Source organism: Sorex araneus, chromosome 3, assembly GCF_027595985.1.
Source record: "Sorex araneus isolate mSorAra2 chromosome 3, mSorAra2.pri, whole genome shotgun sequence".
NCBI classification, from domain to species: domain Eukaryota; kingdom Metazoa; phylum Chordata; class Mammalia; order Eulipotyphla; family Soricidae; genus Sorex; species Sorex araneus.
In genome coordinates, this window is record NC_073304.1 from 94033867 (window position 1) to 94052768 (window position 18902).

General features: G+C 40.4%; 1 protein-coding gene across 2 annotated transcripts in view; it reads left to right on the forward strand.

Moving 5' to 3' along the window:
* The window catches only part of GALK2 (galactokinase 2), a 156876-nt gene that overhangs the window by 71942 nt on the left and 66032 nt on the right, over nucleotides 1-18902 (forward strand). For both annotated transcript variants that reach the window (XM_004611785.2, XM_055131912.1), the window contains 2 exons: nucleotides 4315-4413; nucleotides 5765-5917. In XM_004611785.2, the coding sequence (XP_004611842.2) occupies nucleotides 4315-4413; nucleotides 5765-5917 (252 nt within the window). The remainder of the gene's footprint in view (nucleotides 1-4314; nucleotides 4414-5764; nucleotides 5918-18902) is intronic.

Below are 18902 nucleotides of genomic sequence, written 5' to 3' on the forward strand. Positions count from 1 at the left end.
GTTCTGGATAGAGATGCTGGGACCATTTTGAATTCTTTCCAGATCAAGATTCTGGAAAATCAACACCCTATTTTACAAAACAATGCAGTTTTGGCCATACAATTTACAAAACATTGAATCAGTGTATTTCCCTTTAGACTTTAGATTCTTTTCTAAGAGGAAGAAATCATTAAAGAGGAGAAAATGTTTGGAAGAAAACTTATATTTTGGCAATTGTATGTATTCCTTTGCGTCCCTTTGAAGTGATGCAAAAATTATATCATTTCTAATGGGGATGCCTGTGGAGGAAGTAATTAAAGTTCAGTAATTAAAGTTTCTATATTCTTTCAGTGGAAAGAATATAGGCTGGAGTCATGCAGTGAAGTTCAAATCCTAATTCCACCACTTTTTGTTAAGTATACCATTTCTTCTTCTGTATGTTAATGATGTTAATCTGGAGGTTGTTTGGAGGTTTAAAGGTTATAATCCTCACTAAAGAAATAATCTGTGAATGAGTATTATTGCTTTTATGTGGAGAGGGGGAATAGGAGTCAATTTTCATCCTGACTCAAAGTCATTGCTTAAGTGTAAGCCCAGGTCTGATTTCTCACTTGAGTGCTGTGTGGGCTTCTTCCCCTGGGCATATTGTTTCTTTACATTTTTTTTTTAATTAGTGAATCACCATGAGGGTACAGTAACAGATTTGCACATTTTCGTACTTGTGTTTCCCTCATACAATGTTTGAGTACCCATCCATCCACCAGTGTCCAGTGTCCATTCTCCATCACCAGTGAACCCAGTATCCCTCCTCCCAATCTCATCCCTACCCCCCCCCCCCCCGCCTCTGTGGCAAGGCATTCCCTTTTGTTCTCTCTCTCCTTTTGGGTGTTGTGGTCTGTAACAGGGGTATTGAGTGGCCATCGTGTTCAATCTTTAGTCTATTTTCAGCACACATCTCCCCTCTCGAGTGGGTCCTCCAACTACAGTTTACTTGATGTTCCCTTCTCTATCTGAACTGCCTTTTCCCCCAGCATGTGAGGCTAGCTTCCAAGCCATGGAGCCAACCTCCTGGTACTTATTTCTACTATTCTTGGGTGTTAGTCTCCTACTCTGTTATTTTATATTCCATAGATAAGCGCAATCTTTCTATAGTCTGTCTCTCTCTTTCTGACTCATTTCGCTTAGCATACTTTCCATGTTGATCCACTTATATGCAAAATTCATGACTTCATCTTTTCTAATAGCTGCATAGTATTCCATTTTTGAGTGTACACCCAACTACAGATGAATGGATCAAGAAGTTGTGTTTTATATGTACACAATAGAATACTGTGCAGCTCTAAGAATGAATAAAAGTATGCAATTTGCAGCAACATGGATGGAACTAGAGGATATCATTCTGAGTGAAGTCAGTCAGAAGGAAAGACCTCTCTCATATGTGAGAGTTAAAGATACACAGCAAGATAGTAACAAAGATCTAAAGACAGTATGATGGGAGAAGTGATCTATAGAGTCAAGTTGGGGTGGGGCTTGGGAGGGAGAAATGGCTAGGGTCTTTGGGATAGAGATGTGGGCACACTGATGATGGGTGTGGTATTCGAATTACGTGCATGAGTTTGGCCTTTACCCAAGATTAACAATTAAACCATCGTTAATAGCATACTAAATCACAGAATGCAACTTTTTAAAAAAATAAATTCCAAGTGTTTGAATATTTGGTGACTCACTGTATCACTGTCACTGTCATCCCATTGCTCATCGATTTGCTTGAGCAGGCACCAGTAACTTCTCCATTGTGAGACTTGTTCTGTTTTTGGCATATCGAATACCCCACGGGTAGCTTGCCGGGCTCTGTTGGTGGGCAAGATACTCTCGGTAGCTTGCCGAGCTCTCCTAGAGGGGCGGAGAAATTGAACCCGGGTCATCTGCATGCAAGGCAAACCCCCTACCCACTGTGCTATTTAATTTTAATAAATATAAATATAAATATAAAAATATTGGACTGGAGCGATAGCACGGCAGGTAGAGTGTTTGCCTTGCATGTGGCTGACCCAGGTTCGATTCCTTTGTCCCTCTTGGAGAGCCCAGCAAGCTACTGAGAGTATCTCGCCCTCACAGCAGAGCCTGGCAAGCTACTCGTGTCATAATCGATATGCCAAAAACAGTAACAAGTCTCACAATGGAAACATTACTGGTGCCCACTCAAGCAAATTGATAAACAATGGGACAACAGTGCTACAAGTGCTATTGTAGACATGTTTCTGACCATGTGTGTTCAATGGGTCTCATACAATGACCATTATATCAAAATCCCAAGTGTATCTCCTACCGCAGGTCAAGATATCTTTAGTCAATCCACATGACTATGATTGAGTATGACACTGAATCTGCAGGATGGTGTTAGGGCTGCTGTCTTTGTAGGTTGAAAGAAGTAGGTGATTATGTAGTCTGTTCTATTCTCAGCATTGTGTGAGGTTAGGGATACAAAAAAACCACCTGATTTTATCTATTTCTGAAAGGACAGCATTTTTCTGGAGAAAATGAATGTGATCTAAACCTGGAAGAATTGGAAGACAATAATACACATTATGTAACTCATTCATGTTAATGAAGTAAATTCTTAGCAGGAGTTCTCATAGCTGGTGCAATGAAAAGACCAGTAAATTACTCTTATAACACAGTTTGGTAAATGAGCATCGAGTTTTATAAAGTAGTGCGGAGATGGATTTATAATGCATGGGGACTGGAGAGATGATGAAGACTTTTTAGGGAACTCAGTGTTCATCCTGATGACTAGCACAATGCTGGAGGAAGTAGTGCTGAGTGGGAGGACATAAAATAATACTTTACAAGATACTGAGATAAGAGTGCCTGGAAGTAATGAAGAACAGCATTTATTCAGTATTGCTGATGGTCTGAGTTTGGGTTTTACATGACCAGGTGGGGGATATGGCTTGTTGGAAAATGATCAAGGACTAAATTGCTAAAGTTGTGTATACCAGCCCCATTGAGAAGTGTGAGCATCGTGACTCTGGCATCTTAGCTGGCGCAAGATAACTGTATCCGTGTTTGAGAATGATCATTCTAGGAGGATTTCTTACTAAATTAAGTCATAGGGCGAAGAAACAATGAATAAATAATGAACAGTCGAGGAAATAAATGGGTGATAATAAGTATAAATGTTCTAAAAGTTCAGAGAAAGGATTGCTCTAGTGAGAACAATAGTTGAGGACATGGAGGAGGATTTGAGTTGTCAGCCCTGTGACTTGACCACAGAAGTTAACATGGCCAGTAAATCAGGTGTTGAATGGAAAAGTCTTCATCATCTCTAGTACCATTAGATAGGAAGTAATATGAGGTTGCATAAATGTATGAGATGGCCAAGAAGACAAACGAATTAAAAAAGAGTGGTAGATAATATTTCATGTGAAAAGCGGTCCTACATTTTGGAAGATTTGAAAGCCCCAATTGGGGAGTTTGAATTGAGTTTATTGGCTGATAAGAAGTCATTGGAGATTGTTAAACAGATAATATGACATTTTAAGATCTAACTAAACTGTAATAGTATATTGATTCTCTTTATCTAAATTGAGGGAAAATTGTTTCTGGAGAGATGGTGCTTGTTTAACTTTTTAATATTTAAAGGAAAGGACACAGAGCATCTTTGCTTTGTGGCTAGAAGAAAAAGTTGGTAACCTCAGTTAGCCCTTGGGAGAGATTGTGCAATAGTTCCTATAGGAACCAAAGGAAGTTGAAGCAGAAATGAATGAGTGCCCATGTGAGATATTTTGGGTGATAACAGTATAGAGAGGAATGGAACGCATAGAAATAGCAGAGAAACTGCTTGCTTGTGGAAGCAGTTTCTTTGCCTTGTGGAGCAAGACAAACTGCTTGCCATGTGGTTAAGGGGGGTAAGGCACATGTGGTAGTACTCAGAAACTACTTTTATTTCTGTGTTTGGGACTTGTTCCTGGTGGTAGTTGAGAGACCAGATGCAGTGCAGGGGATTGAACCCAGAACTACCACATGCAAAGCATGTTCTCAGTCTGCTATCTCTCCAGCAGATCTCAGAGCGTTTTAGGAATAACAAATCAGGCCATGCATAGATAATATCTCATTCCATCCCACAGTTGACACTAGTTGATCTTGTTATGCTTTCATACCAAGTTCCATGGTAATCTAGAGATCCTGGTTAATACAGTGCTTCATGTAGCTACTATAGGTTGATCAGCATTGGCATCGCACTCAGACTTATTTACCATGCCTGGAGTAATAAATGAATGAGAAATAGCTTATGACTGTACTCATTATGCAAATCAAATTTTACTTTTTCAGGTAGAACTTGCTGAAATATGTGCCAAGAGTGAGCGTTATATTGGCACTGAAGGAGGCGGCATGGACCAGTCCATATCATTTCTTGCTGAAGAAGGAACTGTAGGTAGCATTGGGCTATATTAAAATACCAACTAGGGAAAATTTCCATGACACGCAATACCTTGATTAAAATCCTCAGAATGTTTGATTTTGGACACCACACTATAGGATAACATTTCTCCACTACTTTGCACCCCAAAGGTACCTATTCTATTTTGTGTTAATCACCTCTACCAAACTTTCCAGAATTGCACCTCAGATTTATTTTTCTTTTTTAGTCCCCTCCCCCTCTTCTATTTCTCTTCATTATTAATATGAGATTTCCCAACTCTAGTTACTGGGACCTCCTTTCCTGCCCTTGTCTCAAATCACTTCATCTCATGGCATTTTCATAATCTCTTGTTGGTTTGAAATCCAAATGTTACTTCTCTTACCACATATATTCACAACCCCTCTTTTTATAATTTACTCTTTGGTATCATTTTTCTCTGTCAACATTTTTGGGGCTTCAGTGGTGGGAAAAAGAATGTTGATAGTAAGCCAGGAATGAATTCCTTAGCTTGATACCACTTCCCCTTGGCTATCAACTCTTTTAGGCAGAGCAGAGGTTTTGGTCTTTGTCCATAAACTGCCCATTTCCAAAATAGGAGCAGACATTTCTTTAAAATATTTTCTTCATGTCTCATCAGATTTTTACAGACTGAGCTGTTTATTTTTTTTCAAGTATACCTGGATTTCTTTATATTGAGAATATTTGTTGTTGATACCCCTATGCGAAATACATGAGGCATGAAGACATTTGGTTTAATACTGAAAAAATACTCTAGTTGTATTGGATGAAGTCCTATAAGCAGACATGATGGCACTTAATAATATGACTTTTTTTCTCCTCTAACTTAACCAGTCACTCCTCCTCACCCTTCCAATTTTGTTTTAGCCAAATTTCAATACCCAAAATAACGTTAACACCCCATTTTTTTTTAGCCTTTGAACTTGCATAAACTCTTCACTTTTCTCAAGATCCTAATTAGGGAAAGAAACTATCCCACTCTTATTAATTCATGGAGACTCAAGTTTAGATTTTCCTCTCTTTCAAAGCTGCTTACACTGGGCTATATCTGATCAGCATGTTTCAGCCAAACATGTGTCTGTATAGTGCCCTACACTTTCTACCACAGTAATACTTATACCCTGGAGATGGATATCTACTTGACTGTCTTTCCCTCTAGATTATAGGATCTGTGAGAGCAGAGTATTGTCAGCCTTAGTGTTATTTCTCCAGAATGTGGAAGTCAATGGCTAACATCTGAATAAATGAGTGCACTTCGGGGAAATTGTTTGCTTCGACAAATAAATGCACAAACCATGATACATTTCCTAAATTTGAATGGATTATTTTTTCTTCCTATAGGCCAAGTTAATAGAATTTGGTCCTCTGAGAGCAACCGATGTGAAACTTCCAAATGGAGCCGTGTTTGTGATTGCCAACAGTTGTGTGGAAATGAATAAAGCAGCAACATCCCATTTTAATATCAGAGTGATGGAGTGTCGGCTGGCTGCAAAGGTATGAACTTAGGACACAAGGAAAACTCGAAGTAGCCCTTCTCTTGATTTTTTTCTATTTTCCTAAACCTCAGGGTACCACTCCTATGACAGTAAAGAAAAAAAGTGCTTCCAAACACAGGAGATAAATAAATCTAATCGTTTTCTCTACAACTTCTTGCTATTTGGAAGATATGTAAGTCTTTTAGGATGATAATAGGGAGAAGTGGACAGCTTGATCTGTGAGGCATAAGTCATGGGATAGATTTGTGGGTGGAGAAAGATAGTGGGAGGGAATTGATAAGTAACCAAAACTGGTCTTGTTTTCTCAACAAAAGTGATGGCAGCCTCTCCCACTGGCTCTCTAAGATGCATTCTTTTACTGATTCAATTTAAATATACAGAGTTAGTATGACCCCCTGGGCTGGAGCAATAGTATAGCAGATAGGGCGTTTGCCTTGCACACGGCCGACCCAGGTTCGATTCCTCTGTCCCTCTTGGAGAGCCCGGCAAGCTACCGAGAGTATCTTTGCCCACATGACAGAGCCTTGCAAACTACCTGTGGCATTCTTGATATACCAAAAACAGTAACAAGTCTCACAGTGGAGACGTTACTGGTGCCCGATCGAGCAAATTGATGAGCAATGGGATGACAGTGACAGTGACAGTATGGCCCCACCCACCCCAATAAAGCTTTTACATGTCTACTAGGGAAATGCCAACTATATGAGAGATTTGATATTTCCCCGTCGCATAGACCCTTGCCAGTCAAGCCTTACTTTTCACTTAGGAAGTATTTATTGAATAACTCGCAGCACAACAACATGCAAAAGGAATCAGGAGAAGACAAAAAGTCACGATTAGGGAGGTTTAAAACATGAAACATGAAATTGTTAGTGATTGTTAGTGATGGCTAGTGGTTAGGTGGTGTGTGATCATGTACTATAAGTGACAGAGAAATGAAATATGGCAGGCCCAAAATGTTATGTGATATTACCAGAAAGTTGCAGAACTGAGATTGGGAACTTGGAAATGGATTGTGGATCAGGTGTTTCACTGTGCTCCCAGCCTACTCACCTTTCAGAGAGCAGTTAGGGTCAGGGTAAGTTCTGAATTCTAGGCACCTCATGGCCTCCTTTCTTAGCAAACCCCATCCCCAGTACACTCCTGCCAGGAAGCTTGTTCTCACCTCAGAGACTTTGCACATGCCCAGAACCTTCTTCCCCTATGCCTTTTAGAAGCCACAGTCTAAATGCCTCTCTGGGAAGCATGTTTGATCTCTACTCCCAAATGAAGGCCGGCCTCCTCCTGTTTCCCAGCACTTATACTCCATGTATGGCATGTCTTACAATTGTGCAACTTTGGTTTCCTCTAATTGGATTTTACTTGCATGCCAACACTATATCCATCATGCTCACTCTTTACAAAATGTTTTCTTAAAAAAATTTTTTTAGTCATTGTGATCTACAATTTTACAATACTGTCAATGAATAGTGTCAATGAATACAGACTGGAGCAAAAGCACAGTGGGTAGGGCGTTTGCCTTGTACACAGCTGACCCGGGTTCGATTCCTCCACTCCTCTTGGAAAGCCCGGCAAGCTTCCGAGAGTATCCCGTCCACACGGTAGAGCCTGACAAGCTACCTGTGGCTTATTCAATATGCTAAAAAACAGTAACAACAATTCTCACAATGGTGATGTTACTGGTGCCCACTCGAGCAAATCAATGAACAATGGGACAACAGTGCTACAGTGAATGAATACAACATTCCTATACTTGTCCCCTCCCACCCCCCACCCCCCACAATCCCTGAAATGTGTTTCCCTCCACCATTGTCTCTGGGTCCTCTTGAGATAGTGTTGAGACAACTATCTCAACACTCCTTACCCCACCCCCATCTCACTATTCTGTAGACTAGTTCTTGGAGTTTGTTGCCTTTGACCTTGAAAGAGCCTAAAAAAGAGGGACAGATACAGATAGACTGCATTCATTTGTAGAATGCAAAAGAAAATAGTATGAAACTAATATCCAAGGCCAGGGAAAACAGGAGCCAGGTGGACCGGTCAGTGGTTGGAAGCCTGCCAGAAGTGTGTGTGGGGAGAAGGGCAGTAGGATAGAGCAGGGACCAGTATGACAATAATGTTGGATATGATCACTTTGGACATGAACTGAGTCTTGAAAGTAGGTAAAGGGATATATCTGATAATCTTTCAGTATATGTATTGTAGCCATAATGCCCAAAAGACAGGGTGGGTGTGTTGGGGGGGAAGTAGAGAGTTAGAGAGAGAGAGAGAGAGAGAAAGAGAGAGAGAGAGAGCACACGCCTGCCATAGAGGCAGGCTGTGGTAAGGGGTGGATGGGAGGGAAACTGTGGACATTGATGGTGGGAAATGTACACTGGTGAAGGGACAGGTGTTGGAACTGAAATTATATGACTGAAAATATGAAATTATATGACTGAAATCCAGTCATAAACAACTTTGTAACTGCATATCTATAATTCAATTCAAAAAATAAATCAATTAGTTCCTACTGCTTTTTTATATCCCGCATATGACAGGGATCATTACGTATATGTCTCTCCTCTTCTGGCTGACTGTACTTAGTATGATTCTCTCCAATTCCGTCCATGTGGTGGCAAATTTTATGATTTTTTATTTTATAGCAGAGTATATTCCACTGTATTATGTACAAGTTGGAGAAAGTTGAGACATGATGAATCTTTCTTGTTTGTTTTTTTTTTTAATTTCTGGAAAATTTTGGATTTTAACATAAAAAAATAAACATGATTTAAATGTTTTAAAATTTAGGATGCATTTACATAATTTTAAAAAATATGTAAAAGAAATGCTTTCCTAGAGCATTTTATTATTTTTTAATTTTTTGTTTTTAATTTATTATTTTATTTTATTAGTGAATCACTGTGAGGGGTACAGTTACAGATTTACATATTTTCATGCTTGTGTTTCAGTCATACAATGCTCGAGTACCCATCCCTTCACCAGTGTCCATTCTCCACCACCGATGATCCCAGCATCCCTCCCATCCCCCACTCAATTTCCCCCTCACCCCCCATGCCATCTCTGTGGCAGGGCATTCCCTTTTGTTCTCTCTCTTGTTTGGGGTGTTGTGGTTTGCAATAGAGGTATTGAGTGGCCATCGTGTTCAATTGATAGTCTACTTTCAGCATGCATCTCCCATCCGGAGTGGGTCCTCCAACCACACTTTACTTGTTCTCTTTTCTATCTGAGCTGCCTTTTCCCCAGCATGTGAGGCCAGCTTCCAAGCTGTGGAGTAAACCTCCTGGTACTTATTTCTACTATTGTTGGGTGTTAGTCTCCCATTCTGTTTTTTTATATTCCACAGATGTCTGCAATCTTTCTATGTCTGTCTCTCTCTTTCTGATTCATTTCACTTAGCATACTTTCCATGTTGATCCACTCATGTGCAGAGTTCATGACTTCATCTTTTCTAACAGCTGCATAGTATTCCATTGTGTAGGTATACCAAAGTTTCTTTAACCAGTCATTTGTTCTCGGACACTCAGGGTTTTTCCAGATTCTGGCTATTGTAAACAGTGCTGCAATGAACGTACAAGTGCAGATGTCATTTCAACTATACTTTTTTGCCTCTTCAGGATATATTCCCAGAAGTGGTATTGCTGGGTCAAATGGGAGCTCAATTTCTAATTTTTTGAAAAGTGTCTATATTGTTTTCCAAAAGGGTTGAACCAGTCGGCATTCCCACCAGCAGTGTAGGAGGGTCCCTTTCTCCCCACATCCACGCCAACAGTGGTTGCTTTTGTTGTTTTGGATGTGTGCCAGTCTGTAGGGTGACATTGCTGTGTCCTTTCCCCCTTGCCACAAGGAGCTTAGGTTTATCCAGGTCACACCCATCAAGGTGCTCCTGAGTCACTCCCATTCCTTTGTTTATCTGTAACTACTTCTCTATGTTCTCTTCCCCAAACAGTTAATCAGCTTTTCTCCCTTATCAGATTCTGTTAATTTGTAAGGTCAGATCTTTCTAGGACACGGAACTTATTTTCTAAGTTAATATTGCCTTTCTCCTCTCCTTATATCTTTTGAATAGTTTACTTTAGACCAATGTTCGTTTTGTATAGACACAAAAAGACAATATTATGCTTTTGTAACTTGGGACTTAATTGGCTTCGAATATTATTCATTCCTGGGCATCTGCTTTCTAGACTTAAGCCTTAGTTGCCCTCAGTTCCTAGCACCCCAAAAGCAGGTCCTGATGAGGAACAGGATGGACCCAGGGCAAGCAGTGAGTTAGTTATATGCTACCCTGGCATTGAGATGGGCCTGGCCAAAGTGCCTAATTCTTAACTATAAGTTAAGAGCTTGATAATGGACAAATGCTGTCATGATCCAAAAGTAACGATGAGACTAGGACCCTACTAGGGAAAGGAAAGACTAATCTGGCCTGAACACTGTAGTCTGAGATTGAGATGGCCCCAGGAGAACAATTCTATAAGCTTAATGCATCTCTTATTGTGTCAACACAAAATGATTAATATTATGAATGCTTATATGTTTGCTGGACGAGGGGAGGAGAAACACACTCATGGGACTCCGCCCTTGGGTGGATGGTCCTGCTGAAGGAGACTCTGTCCTAAAAGCAGCATCCCCTGAGGGAAAGAACCTTACCCCTATTGATTGTGACCACACCTATGTGTAAGCCCCAACCCCCTCATGCTGGGGGGGTTTAACTAGACTGGAAGAGTGGGTTGGGGTGAGATCCAGAGCTGGGAGAGAAGCAGAGAGAGAGAGAGGAGAATGAAATAAATGACAACTGATTGAGCAACTGGTTTGGCCTTCTTTCCTTCATCTGCCCTTGGCCAACAGCTACACTCAGCGGCTCCAGAGCACCGAATGCGGGCAGTGAGACAGAGCCACCCGGAGAGCCTGCGAACACATGCCCCACGGCGTGCTTAGTTTCTAACACCAGTCTCTGTGGTGTGAGGTGGTATCTCATAGTTGTTTTGATCTGCATCTCTCTGATGATTAGTGATGAAGAGCATTTTTTAATGTGCCTTTGGCCATTTGTATTTCTTCCTTGAGAAAGTTTCTGTTCATTTCATTGCCCCTTTTTCTGATGGGGTTGGATTTTTCTTCTTGTAGAGTTCAACCAGTGCCTTATATACCCTTGATATCAATCCCTTATTATATGGGTATTGGGTGAATATCTTTTTCCATTCTGTAGATTGTCTTTGTATTCTGGTCACTGTATCTTTTGTGGTGCAGAAGCTTCTTAGTTTAATGTAGTCCCATTTGTTTATCTCTGTTTCCACTTGGTTGATCAGTTGCGTGTCATCTTTGAAGATACCTTTAGCTTCAATATCGTGGAAGGTTTTGCTGACCTTGTCTTCAGTGTACCTTATGGTTTGTGGTCTGATGTTGAGGTTTTTAATCCATTTTGATCTGACTTTTGTGCATGGTGTTAGGTCGAGGTCTAAGCCCATTCTTTTTTTTTTAAATTTTATTTTATTGAATCACCATGTGGAAAGTTACAAAGTTCTCAGGCTTATGTCTCAGTTATACAATACTCAAACACCCATCCCTTCACCCGTGCCCATATTCCACCACCAAAGCCCCCAGTATACCTCCCACCCCCACCACCTAACCCCCATCCCTTCCTGCTTAGTTGATAAATTTCACTTCATTTTCGCTTTACCTTGATTACATTCCATATTTCAACACAAAATTGACTATTATTGGAGTTTTCCCCCAAGAAAGACAGCCCTACTGCCAATGAAGCATTTGATAATTAGTTTTCCATTGCTGGGACTGGAGAGATATGAAGTCCCGCTGTTTCAAGTACATAGAATTTTCTCCCCCTCCTTTCCGCGCCACCAAGTTCATGCCTGCTTAATGAATAGTCCTCATATTATGGCTGACACCACGACGCCTGACGAGAAAGAAGGATATTTCCAGTCCTCGGCCAGCGTGGGGCTATGGCTTAGTTCAGTCTAGAGACATGGCTGCAAGCAGTTTCTGGAACCAAAAGTAGTCTAGTTGGGCTCCGGATTCTGGTTGATCAGCAGCATCGTGGTCGCACAAAAGTGTGGCCAACCGGGTCGACTCTCGGCGGAGCATGCGCTGGTATCTGCCCGAGACTGCCCAAGCGTCCTGCTGTTCCAAGTACATAATTTTTTTCCCCCTCCCATTCCCGTGCCTCTAAGTTCGTACATGCTTAATATACCTCATAATATGGTGGACGCCACACCTTGTTTTTCCCAGAAAAGGGAAAAGAACCAAGAAAGGAGGATAATTCCTCACTTCGGCCAGCGTGGGGCTTTGGTCTAAGCCCATTCTTTTGCATGTGGTTGTCCAGTTATGCCAGCACAATTTGTTAAAGAGGCTTTCCTTGCTCCTCTTCACATTTTTTACTCCCTTATCATAGATTAGATGATCATACATTTGGGGTTGTGTATAGGGATATTCTATCTAGTTCTGTTGATCTGTGGCTCTGCCTTTGTTCCAGTACCATGCTGTTTTAATTGTTACCGCTTTGTAGTAGAATTTAAGGTTGGGAAGGGTGATGCCTCCCATTGTCTTTTTCCCAAGAATTGCTTTAGCTATTTGTGGGCATTTGTTGTTCCATATGAATTTCAGTATTGCTTGATCCATTTCTTTGAAGAATTTCATGGGTATCCTTATAGGGATCACATTGAATCTGTATAATGCTTTGGGGAGTATTGTCATTTTGACAATGTTGATTCTTTTTATCCTTGAGCAGGGAATATGTTTCCATTTCCTTGTGTTCTCTTTTATTTCATGGAGTAGTGTTTTGTAGTTTTCCTTGTAGAGATTTTTTACCTCCTTAGTTAGGCTGATTCTGAGGTACTTGATTTTCTGGGGCACGATTGTAAATGGGATTTTTTTTTATGTCACTTTCCTCTGTCTTGCTATTTGCGTATAGGAAGGCCATGGATTTTTGGGTATTGATTTTACTGCCTGTGACTTTACAAGTCTATTGTTTCTAAGAGTAGAGGTTTTAGGATTCTCTAGGTATAGAATCATGTCATCTGCTAATAGTGAGAGCTTGATTTCTTCCTTTCCTATCTGGGTGCCCTTAATGTCTTTTTCTTGCCTAATTGTTATTGCAAATACTTCCATTACTATGTTGAACAGAAGTGGTGAGAGTGGGCATCTTTTTTTAATTTTGAATCACCGTGAAATAGCTTTCATGTTTGGGTTACAATCTCAAAAAAACACCCATCCTTCCACAAGTGCACATTCTCCACTGCCGATATCCTGGGTATATCCCCTCTTTCCAGCCCTCCCCCTGCCTTCATGGCAGACAATATTCCCCATACTCTCTCTCTACTTTTGGGCATTATGGCTTGCTATGCAGACACTGAGAGGTCATCATGTTTGGTCCATTATCTACTTTCAGCACACATCTCCCATCCCAACTGGTTTCTCTAGCCATCATTTTCTTAGTGATCCCTTCTCTATTCCATCTGCCTTCTCCCCTCTGCTCATGAATCAGTCTTCCAGCTATGGGGCAATCCTCCTGGCCCTTGTCTCTACTGTCCTTGGGTGTCAGCCTCATGTGATGTTATTCTATACTCCACAAATGAGTGCAGTCCTTCTATGTCTGTCCCTCTCTTTCTGACTCATTTCACTTAGCATGATACTCTCCATGTCTATCCATTTATAAGCAAATTTCATGACTTCATCTCTCCTAACAGCTGCATAGTATTCCATTGTGTAAATGTACCAAAGTTTCTTTAACCTGTCATCTGTTTTAGGGCAGAGAGTGGGCATCCTTGTCTTGTCTCTGATCTTAGAGGGAAGGTCCTTAGTTTTTTTTCCCTTGAGGAAATGCTTGCCATGGCTTTGACATCTTGAGGAAAGTTTATTCTAAACCCATTTTGGTGAGAGTTTTCATCATAAATGGGTTTTGGATCTTGTCAAATGCTTTCTCTGCATCTATTGAAATGATCATATGGTTTTTATCTTTACTTTTATTGGTAGGATGGATTATGTTGATTGATTTCCGAATGTTAAACCATCCTTGCATATCAGGATGAATCCCACTTGGTCGTGATGTATGACCTTTTTGATGAGTTGTTGGATTCTATTTGCTAATATTTTGTTGAGGATGAATTTCACTAGTTTCTATTGTGATGTCCCCCTTTTCATTTCTGATTCGGTTTATTAGGGTTCTCTCTCTCTCTCTCTCTTTCTTTGTGAGTCTTGCTAGTGGTTTATCAATCTTTGTTTATTTTCTCAAAGAACCAGCTCTTGGTTTCATTGACCTTTAGGATTGTTTTTTGGGTTTCCATGTCGTTAATTTCTGCTCTAAGTTTTATTATTTCTTTCCTTCAGTCTGGTTTGTGTTCTTTTTGCTGGTCCCTTTCTAAGATCTTGAGTTGTGAAGTCAAGCTATCTATGTAGGCCCTTTCATCATTCCTGAGGAATGCTTGCAGAGCTAGCATTCCTCTTAACTTAACACGGGTTTAGCTGCATCCCATAGATTCTGGTAGCTCGTGTCTTCATTCTTGTTTGTTTTGAGGTATCTTTTGATTTCTTCCTTGATTTCCTTCCTGACCACTCATTGTTCAACATTGAGTTGTTTAATTTCCAGGTGTTTGATTTGGTTCTCTGTGTCTGTGTGTGATTAGCTCCTATCTTCAGCACATTGTGGTCTAAAAAGATGGTTGATACAATTTCTGTCTTCCCGATTCTATTGAGGCATGTTTTGTGACCCAGCACGTGGTCTATTTTGGAAAACGTTCCATGTGCACTGGAAAAGAATGCACATTCTTTCATTTTTGGGGTGTAAAGCCCTGTATAGGTCTATTAGCCCTCTCTCTTCCATTTCTTCCTTCAGAGCCAGTATTTCCTTACTGAGTTTTGTTCTTGTTGATCTATCCAGAGGTGATAAGCGGTGTTGAAGTCTCTGACTACTATTGTGTTGCTAGTGATGTCCTCCTTAAAGTCTGTTAGCAGTTGTTTTAAGTATTTAGCTGGTCACTCATTTGGTACATATACGTTTAAGAGTATGATTTCTTCCTGTTGTACATATCCCTTGACAAATAGAAAATGACCTTCGCTGTCTCTTCTAATCTTTTTCAACCTGTAATCTATGTTGTCGGATACTAGTATGGCCACCCCAGCTTTTTTGAGGGAGTTATTTGCTTGCAGGATTGTTTTCCATCCTTTGACTTTGAGTCTGCGTTTGCTCTGACTGTTCAGGTATGTTTCTTGTAGGCAGCAGAATGTTGGGTTAATTAGTTTCCGAATCCATTTTGCCACTCTGTGTCTCTTGATTGGTGCATTTAGACCATAGACATTGAGAGAGATTATTGTCATGGGATTTTGTGCCATCTTTCTCTAGGGTTTTTTGTTCTTGTAGGGTTTTTCTTTGTCTTATTGTAGCCCCTTTAGTCCTTCTTTTAAGTTTGGTTTTGGGTCTATTAAGTTCTTGCCAGAGCTGTTGTTTATTCGTGAAATAGTGTATTGTTCCTTCGAGTCTGGGTGAGAGTTTAGCCGGATAAAGTATTCTTGGTGAGGTGTTCATTTCATTGAGTTTTTTCACTATATCCCACCATTGTCTTCAGGCTTGGAGGGTTTCCTCTGATAGGTCTGCTGTAAATCTAAGGGGTGCTCCTTTGTATGTGATTTCCTTCTTTGACCTTGCTGCTTGCAGTATTGTGTCTCTATCCATGGCATCCATCATTCTCACTATGATATGCCTTGGAGTCTTTTTATTAGGGTCTCTTTTAGCTGGCACCCTTCGGACTCCTTGGATCTGGATGCCTGCCTTCTCCAGCTCTGGGAATATCTTAGCAATGATGTCTTTAACTGTGGTTTTTTTTCATTGGGGTTACTTCCCTATGCTTCTGGTACTCCAATGATTCTTATGTTGTTCCTCTTGAGGTCATCCTCTAGGACTCTGATTCGCTCTACAGCTATTTTGAGGTCTTTTGACATTATTTGTTGTTTCCTGTAAGCTTTCTGCAGCTCATCTTTCAGCTCACTGATTCTGTTTTCCGCTGTAGCCATTCTATTGTTGAGGGCACTTACTGAGTTTTTATTTCATCTGCCGATTCCTTTATTTGTGTCACTTCTGTTTGTGGCTTTGAAGTTTCTGCTCTTATTTCTTCCTGTATTTTCTTGGTGTACCTTTCCATTGTTTCTTTCATATTCTCCCTTAATTTATTGGATGTCTGTTCCATGGTTTCTTTGAGTTCATTGACCATCTTCAAGATTTTCTCTCTGAATTCTTTATCTGAGTGATCATATTTGTGGGTAACCTCTGTTGGAGCCTCTGGGATCTTTTCTTCATCCTCTCATCGTGGTGGGGATTTTTGCTGTTTCTTCATATTGTTATAGAACTATAGAGTTGGAACCTTCCAGTTCTCATCCCTGTTCCTTTTGTTGCAAGAGGGGATTCTGGATGAGCTAAGTTGATGACAGTAGCCTTTTTCCCCTTCTAGAGTGCTTTCTTACTCTCAGGTGCTTCTCCTGGTTTATGTGGGGCCTCTAGTGAAGATTTGAGGCTATGCTCTCTTTATGAAGGGCTTGTGTAGCTTCTGTGATGATGGACAGTTTTTGTGCAATTAGAGTAGGCTAATGGTCTATTGGCATATAGTGAATAAGACGGTCAGGGTGTTCTTCAAAGAACTAGGTTATACAGATTGTGACCTGAGTCCGCAGAGCAGGGAAAAGGGGAAAATAACTGCAGCTGTATTGGCTGCTCCGGAGACCCCACAAGAGGCCACACCTCTTTTGTTGAGGCCACGCCCTTGATGTAGAGGACATGCCCACAGCAACCTATTTGGGGGGCTGTAAGGAAGCTGCTTTGGTCTGTCCGGACAGCTGGGAACAGCTCTGTTGGGCCGGGTGGGGGGCTGATTTTTAATATTAAATTTAATATTAAACTTAATATTAAATTTAATTTTAATATTAAACTCAGAGTAGTACATATATGGGAAAAAAAGTACATTTTTTACTACCTAGGCTTCAGTGAACATGTCAGACCACAAACCATAAGGTACATTGAAGACAAGGTCAGCAAAACCCTCCATGATATTGAAGACAAAGGTATCTTCAAAGATGACACGGAATTAAGCAATCTAGTAGAAACAGAGGTCAACAAATGGGACTACATTAAACTAAAAAGCTTCTGCACCGCAAAAGATACAGTGACCAAAATACAAAGACTATCTACAGAATGGGAAAGGATATTTACACAATACCCATCAGATAAGGGATTGATATTGATGGTATATAAAGCACTGGTTGAACTCTACAAGAAGAAAACATCCAACCCCATCAAAAAATGGGGCGAAGAAATGAACAGAAACTTTTCCAAGGAAGAGATACGAATGGCCAAAAGGCACATGAAAAAGTGCTCTGCATCACTAATCATCAGAGAGATGCAGATCAAACAACCATGAGATACCACCTCACACCACAGAGACTAGCACACATCCAAAAGAACAAAAGCAACCACTGTTGGAGAGGATGTGGGGAGAAAGGGATCCTTCTACACTGCTGGTGGGAATGCCGACTGGTTCAGCCCTTTTAGAAAACAATATGGACGATTCTCAAAAAACTAGAGGTTGAGCTCCCATTTGACCCAGCAATACCACTGCTGGGAATATATCCCAGAGGAGCAAAAAAGTATAGTCGAAATGACATCTGCACTTATATGTTCATTGCAGCACTGTTTACAATAGCCAGAATCTGGAAAAAACCCGAGTGCCCTAGAACACCCTAGAACAGATGACTGGTTGAAGAAACTTTGGTACATACAATGGAATACTATGCAGCTGTTAGAAAAAATGAGGTCATGAAGTTTGCATATAAGTGGATCAGCATGGAAAGTATCATGCTAAGTGAAATGAGTCAGAAAGAGAGAGACAGACATAGAAAGATTGTACTCATCTGTGGAATTTAGAATAATAGACTAGGAGTCTAACACCCAAGAATAGTAGAAATAAGTACTATGAGGTTGACTCCATGGCTTAGAGGCTGATCTCTCATTCTGGGCAACTTAGAGAAGGGAATACCAAGTAAAATGTGGTCGGAGGTCATGCGGGGGAGGGGTGACGCGTGCTGAATGTAGACTAGAGACTGAACACAATGGCCGCTCAACACCTTTATTGCAAACCACAACACCTAATCAGAGAGAGAGAACGAAAGGGCCATAGTGGCATAGTGGCAGTTTGGGGTGGGGCGAGATGGGACTGGGGAGGGTTGGAGGGACGCTGGTGGTGGAGAATGGGCACTGGTGAAGGGATGGGTTCTCAAACTTTGTATGGGGAAACATGAGCACAAAAATGTATAAATCTGTAACTGTACCCTCACGGTGATTCACTAATTAAAAATTTAAAAAAAAAGGAGAAACACATTAATTATCAAATTGCTATTAACATTTAGACAAATTAAATTGTTAACATTTAGACAAATTAAATTGTTTTTCTGACTCCTAAAATTATTTTTTATTCTTACTTTCCAGAAAATTTTCCATTATGTACATGTTTGAAAGTTTATTATGTTGTCATTTTTCCTTGTTGCTCTGCTTGCTTTTCAAAGTATAGTATTATTTTGAATATAAATGTCTTTGTTCAATATAGGAAAATTATCAGCTAATCTTATTAAATATTCTTTTAAATGAACTTATTAAATATTCTTTCCCTAAAAAAAAAAGAATCACCATGTGGAAAGTTACAAAGTTCTCAGGCTTATGTCTCAGTTATACAATATTCAAACACCCATCCCTTCACCAGTGCCCATATTCCACCACCAAAAACCTCAGTATACCTCCCGCCCCCACCCCCTGCCCCCAACTGCATAACTGATGATTTTCACTTCATTTTCTCTTTACCTTGATTACATTCCATATTTCTTTTTTTTTTTTTAATTTTATTTTATTTTATTAAATCACCGTGTGGAAGATTACAATGCTTTCGGGCTTAGATCTCAGTTATACAATGCTGAAACAACCATCCCTTCACCAGTGCCCA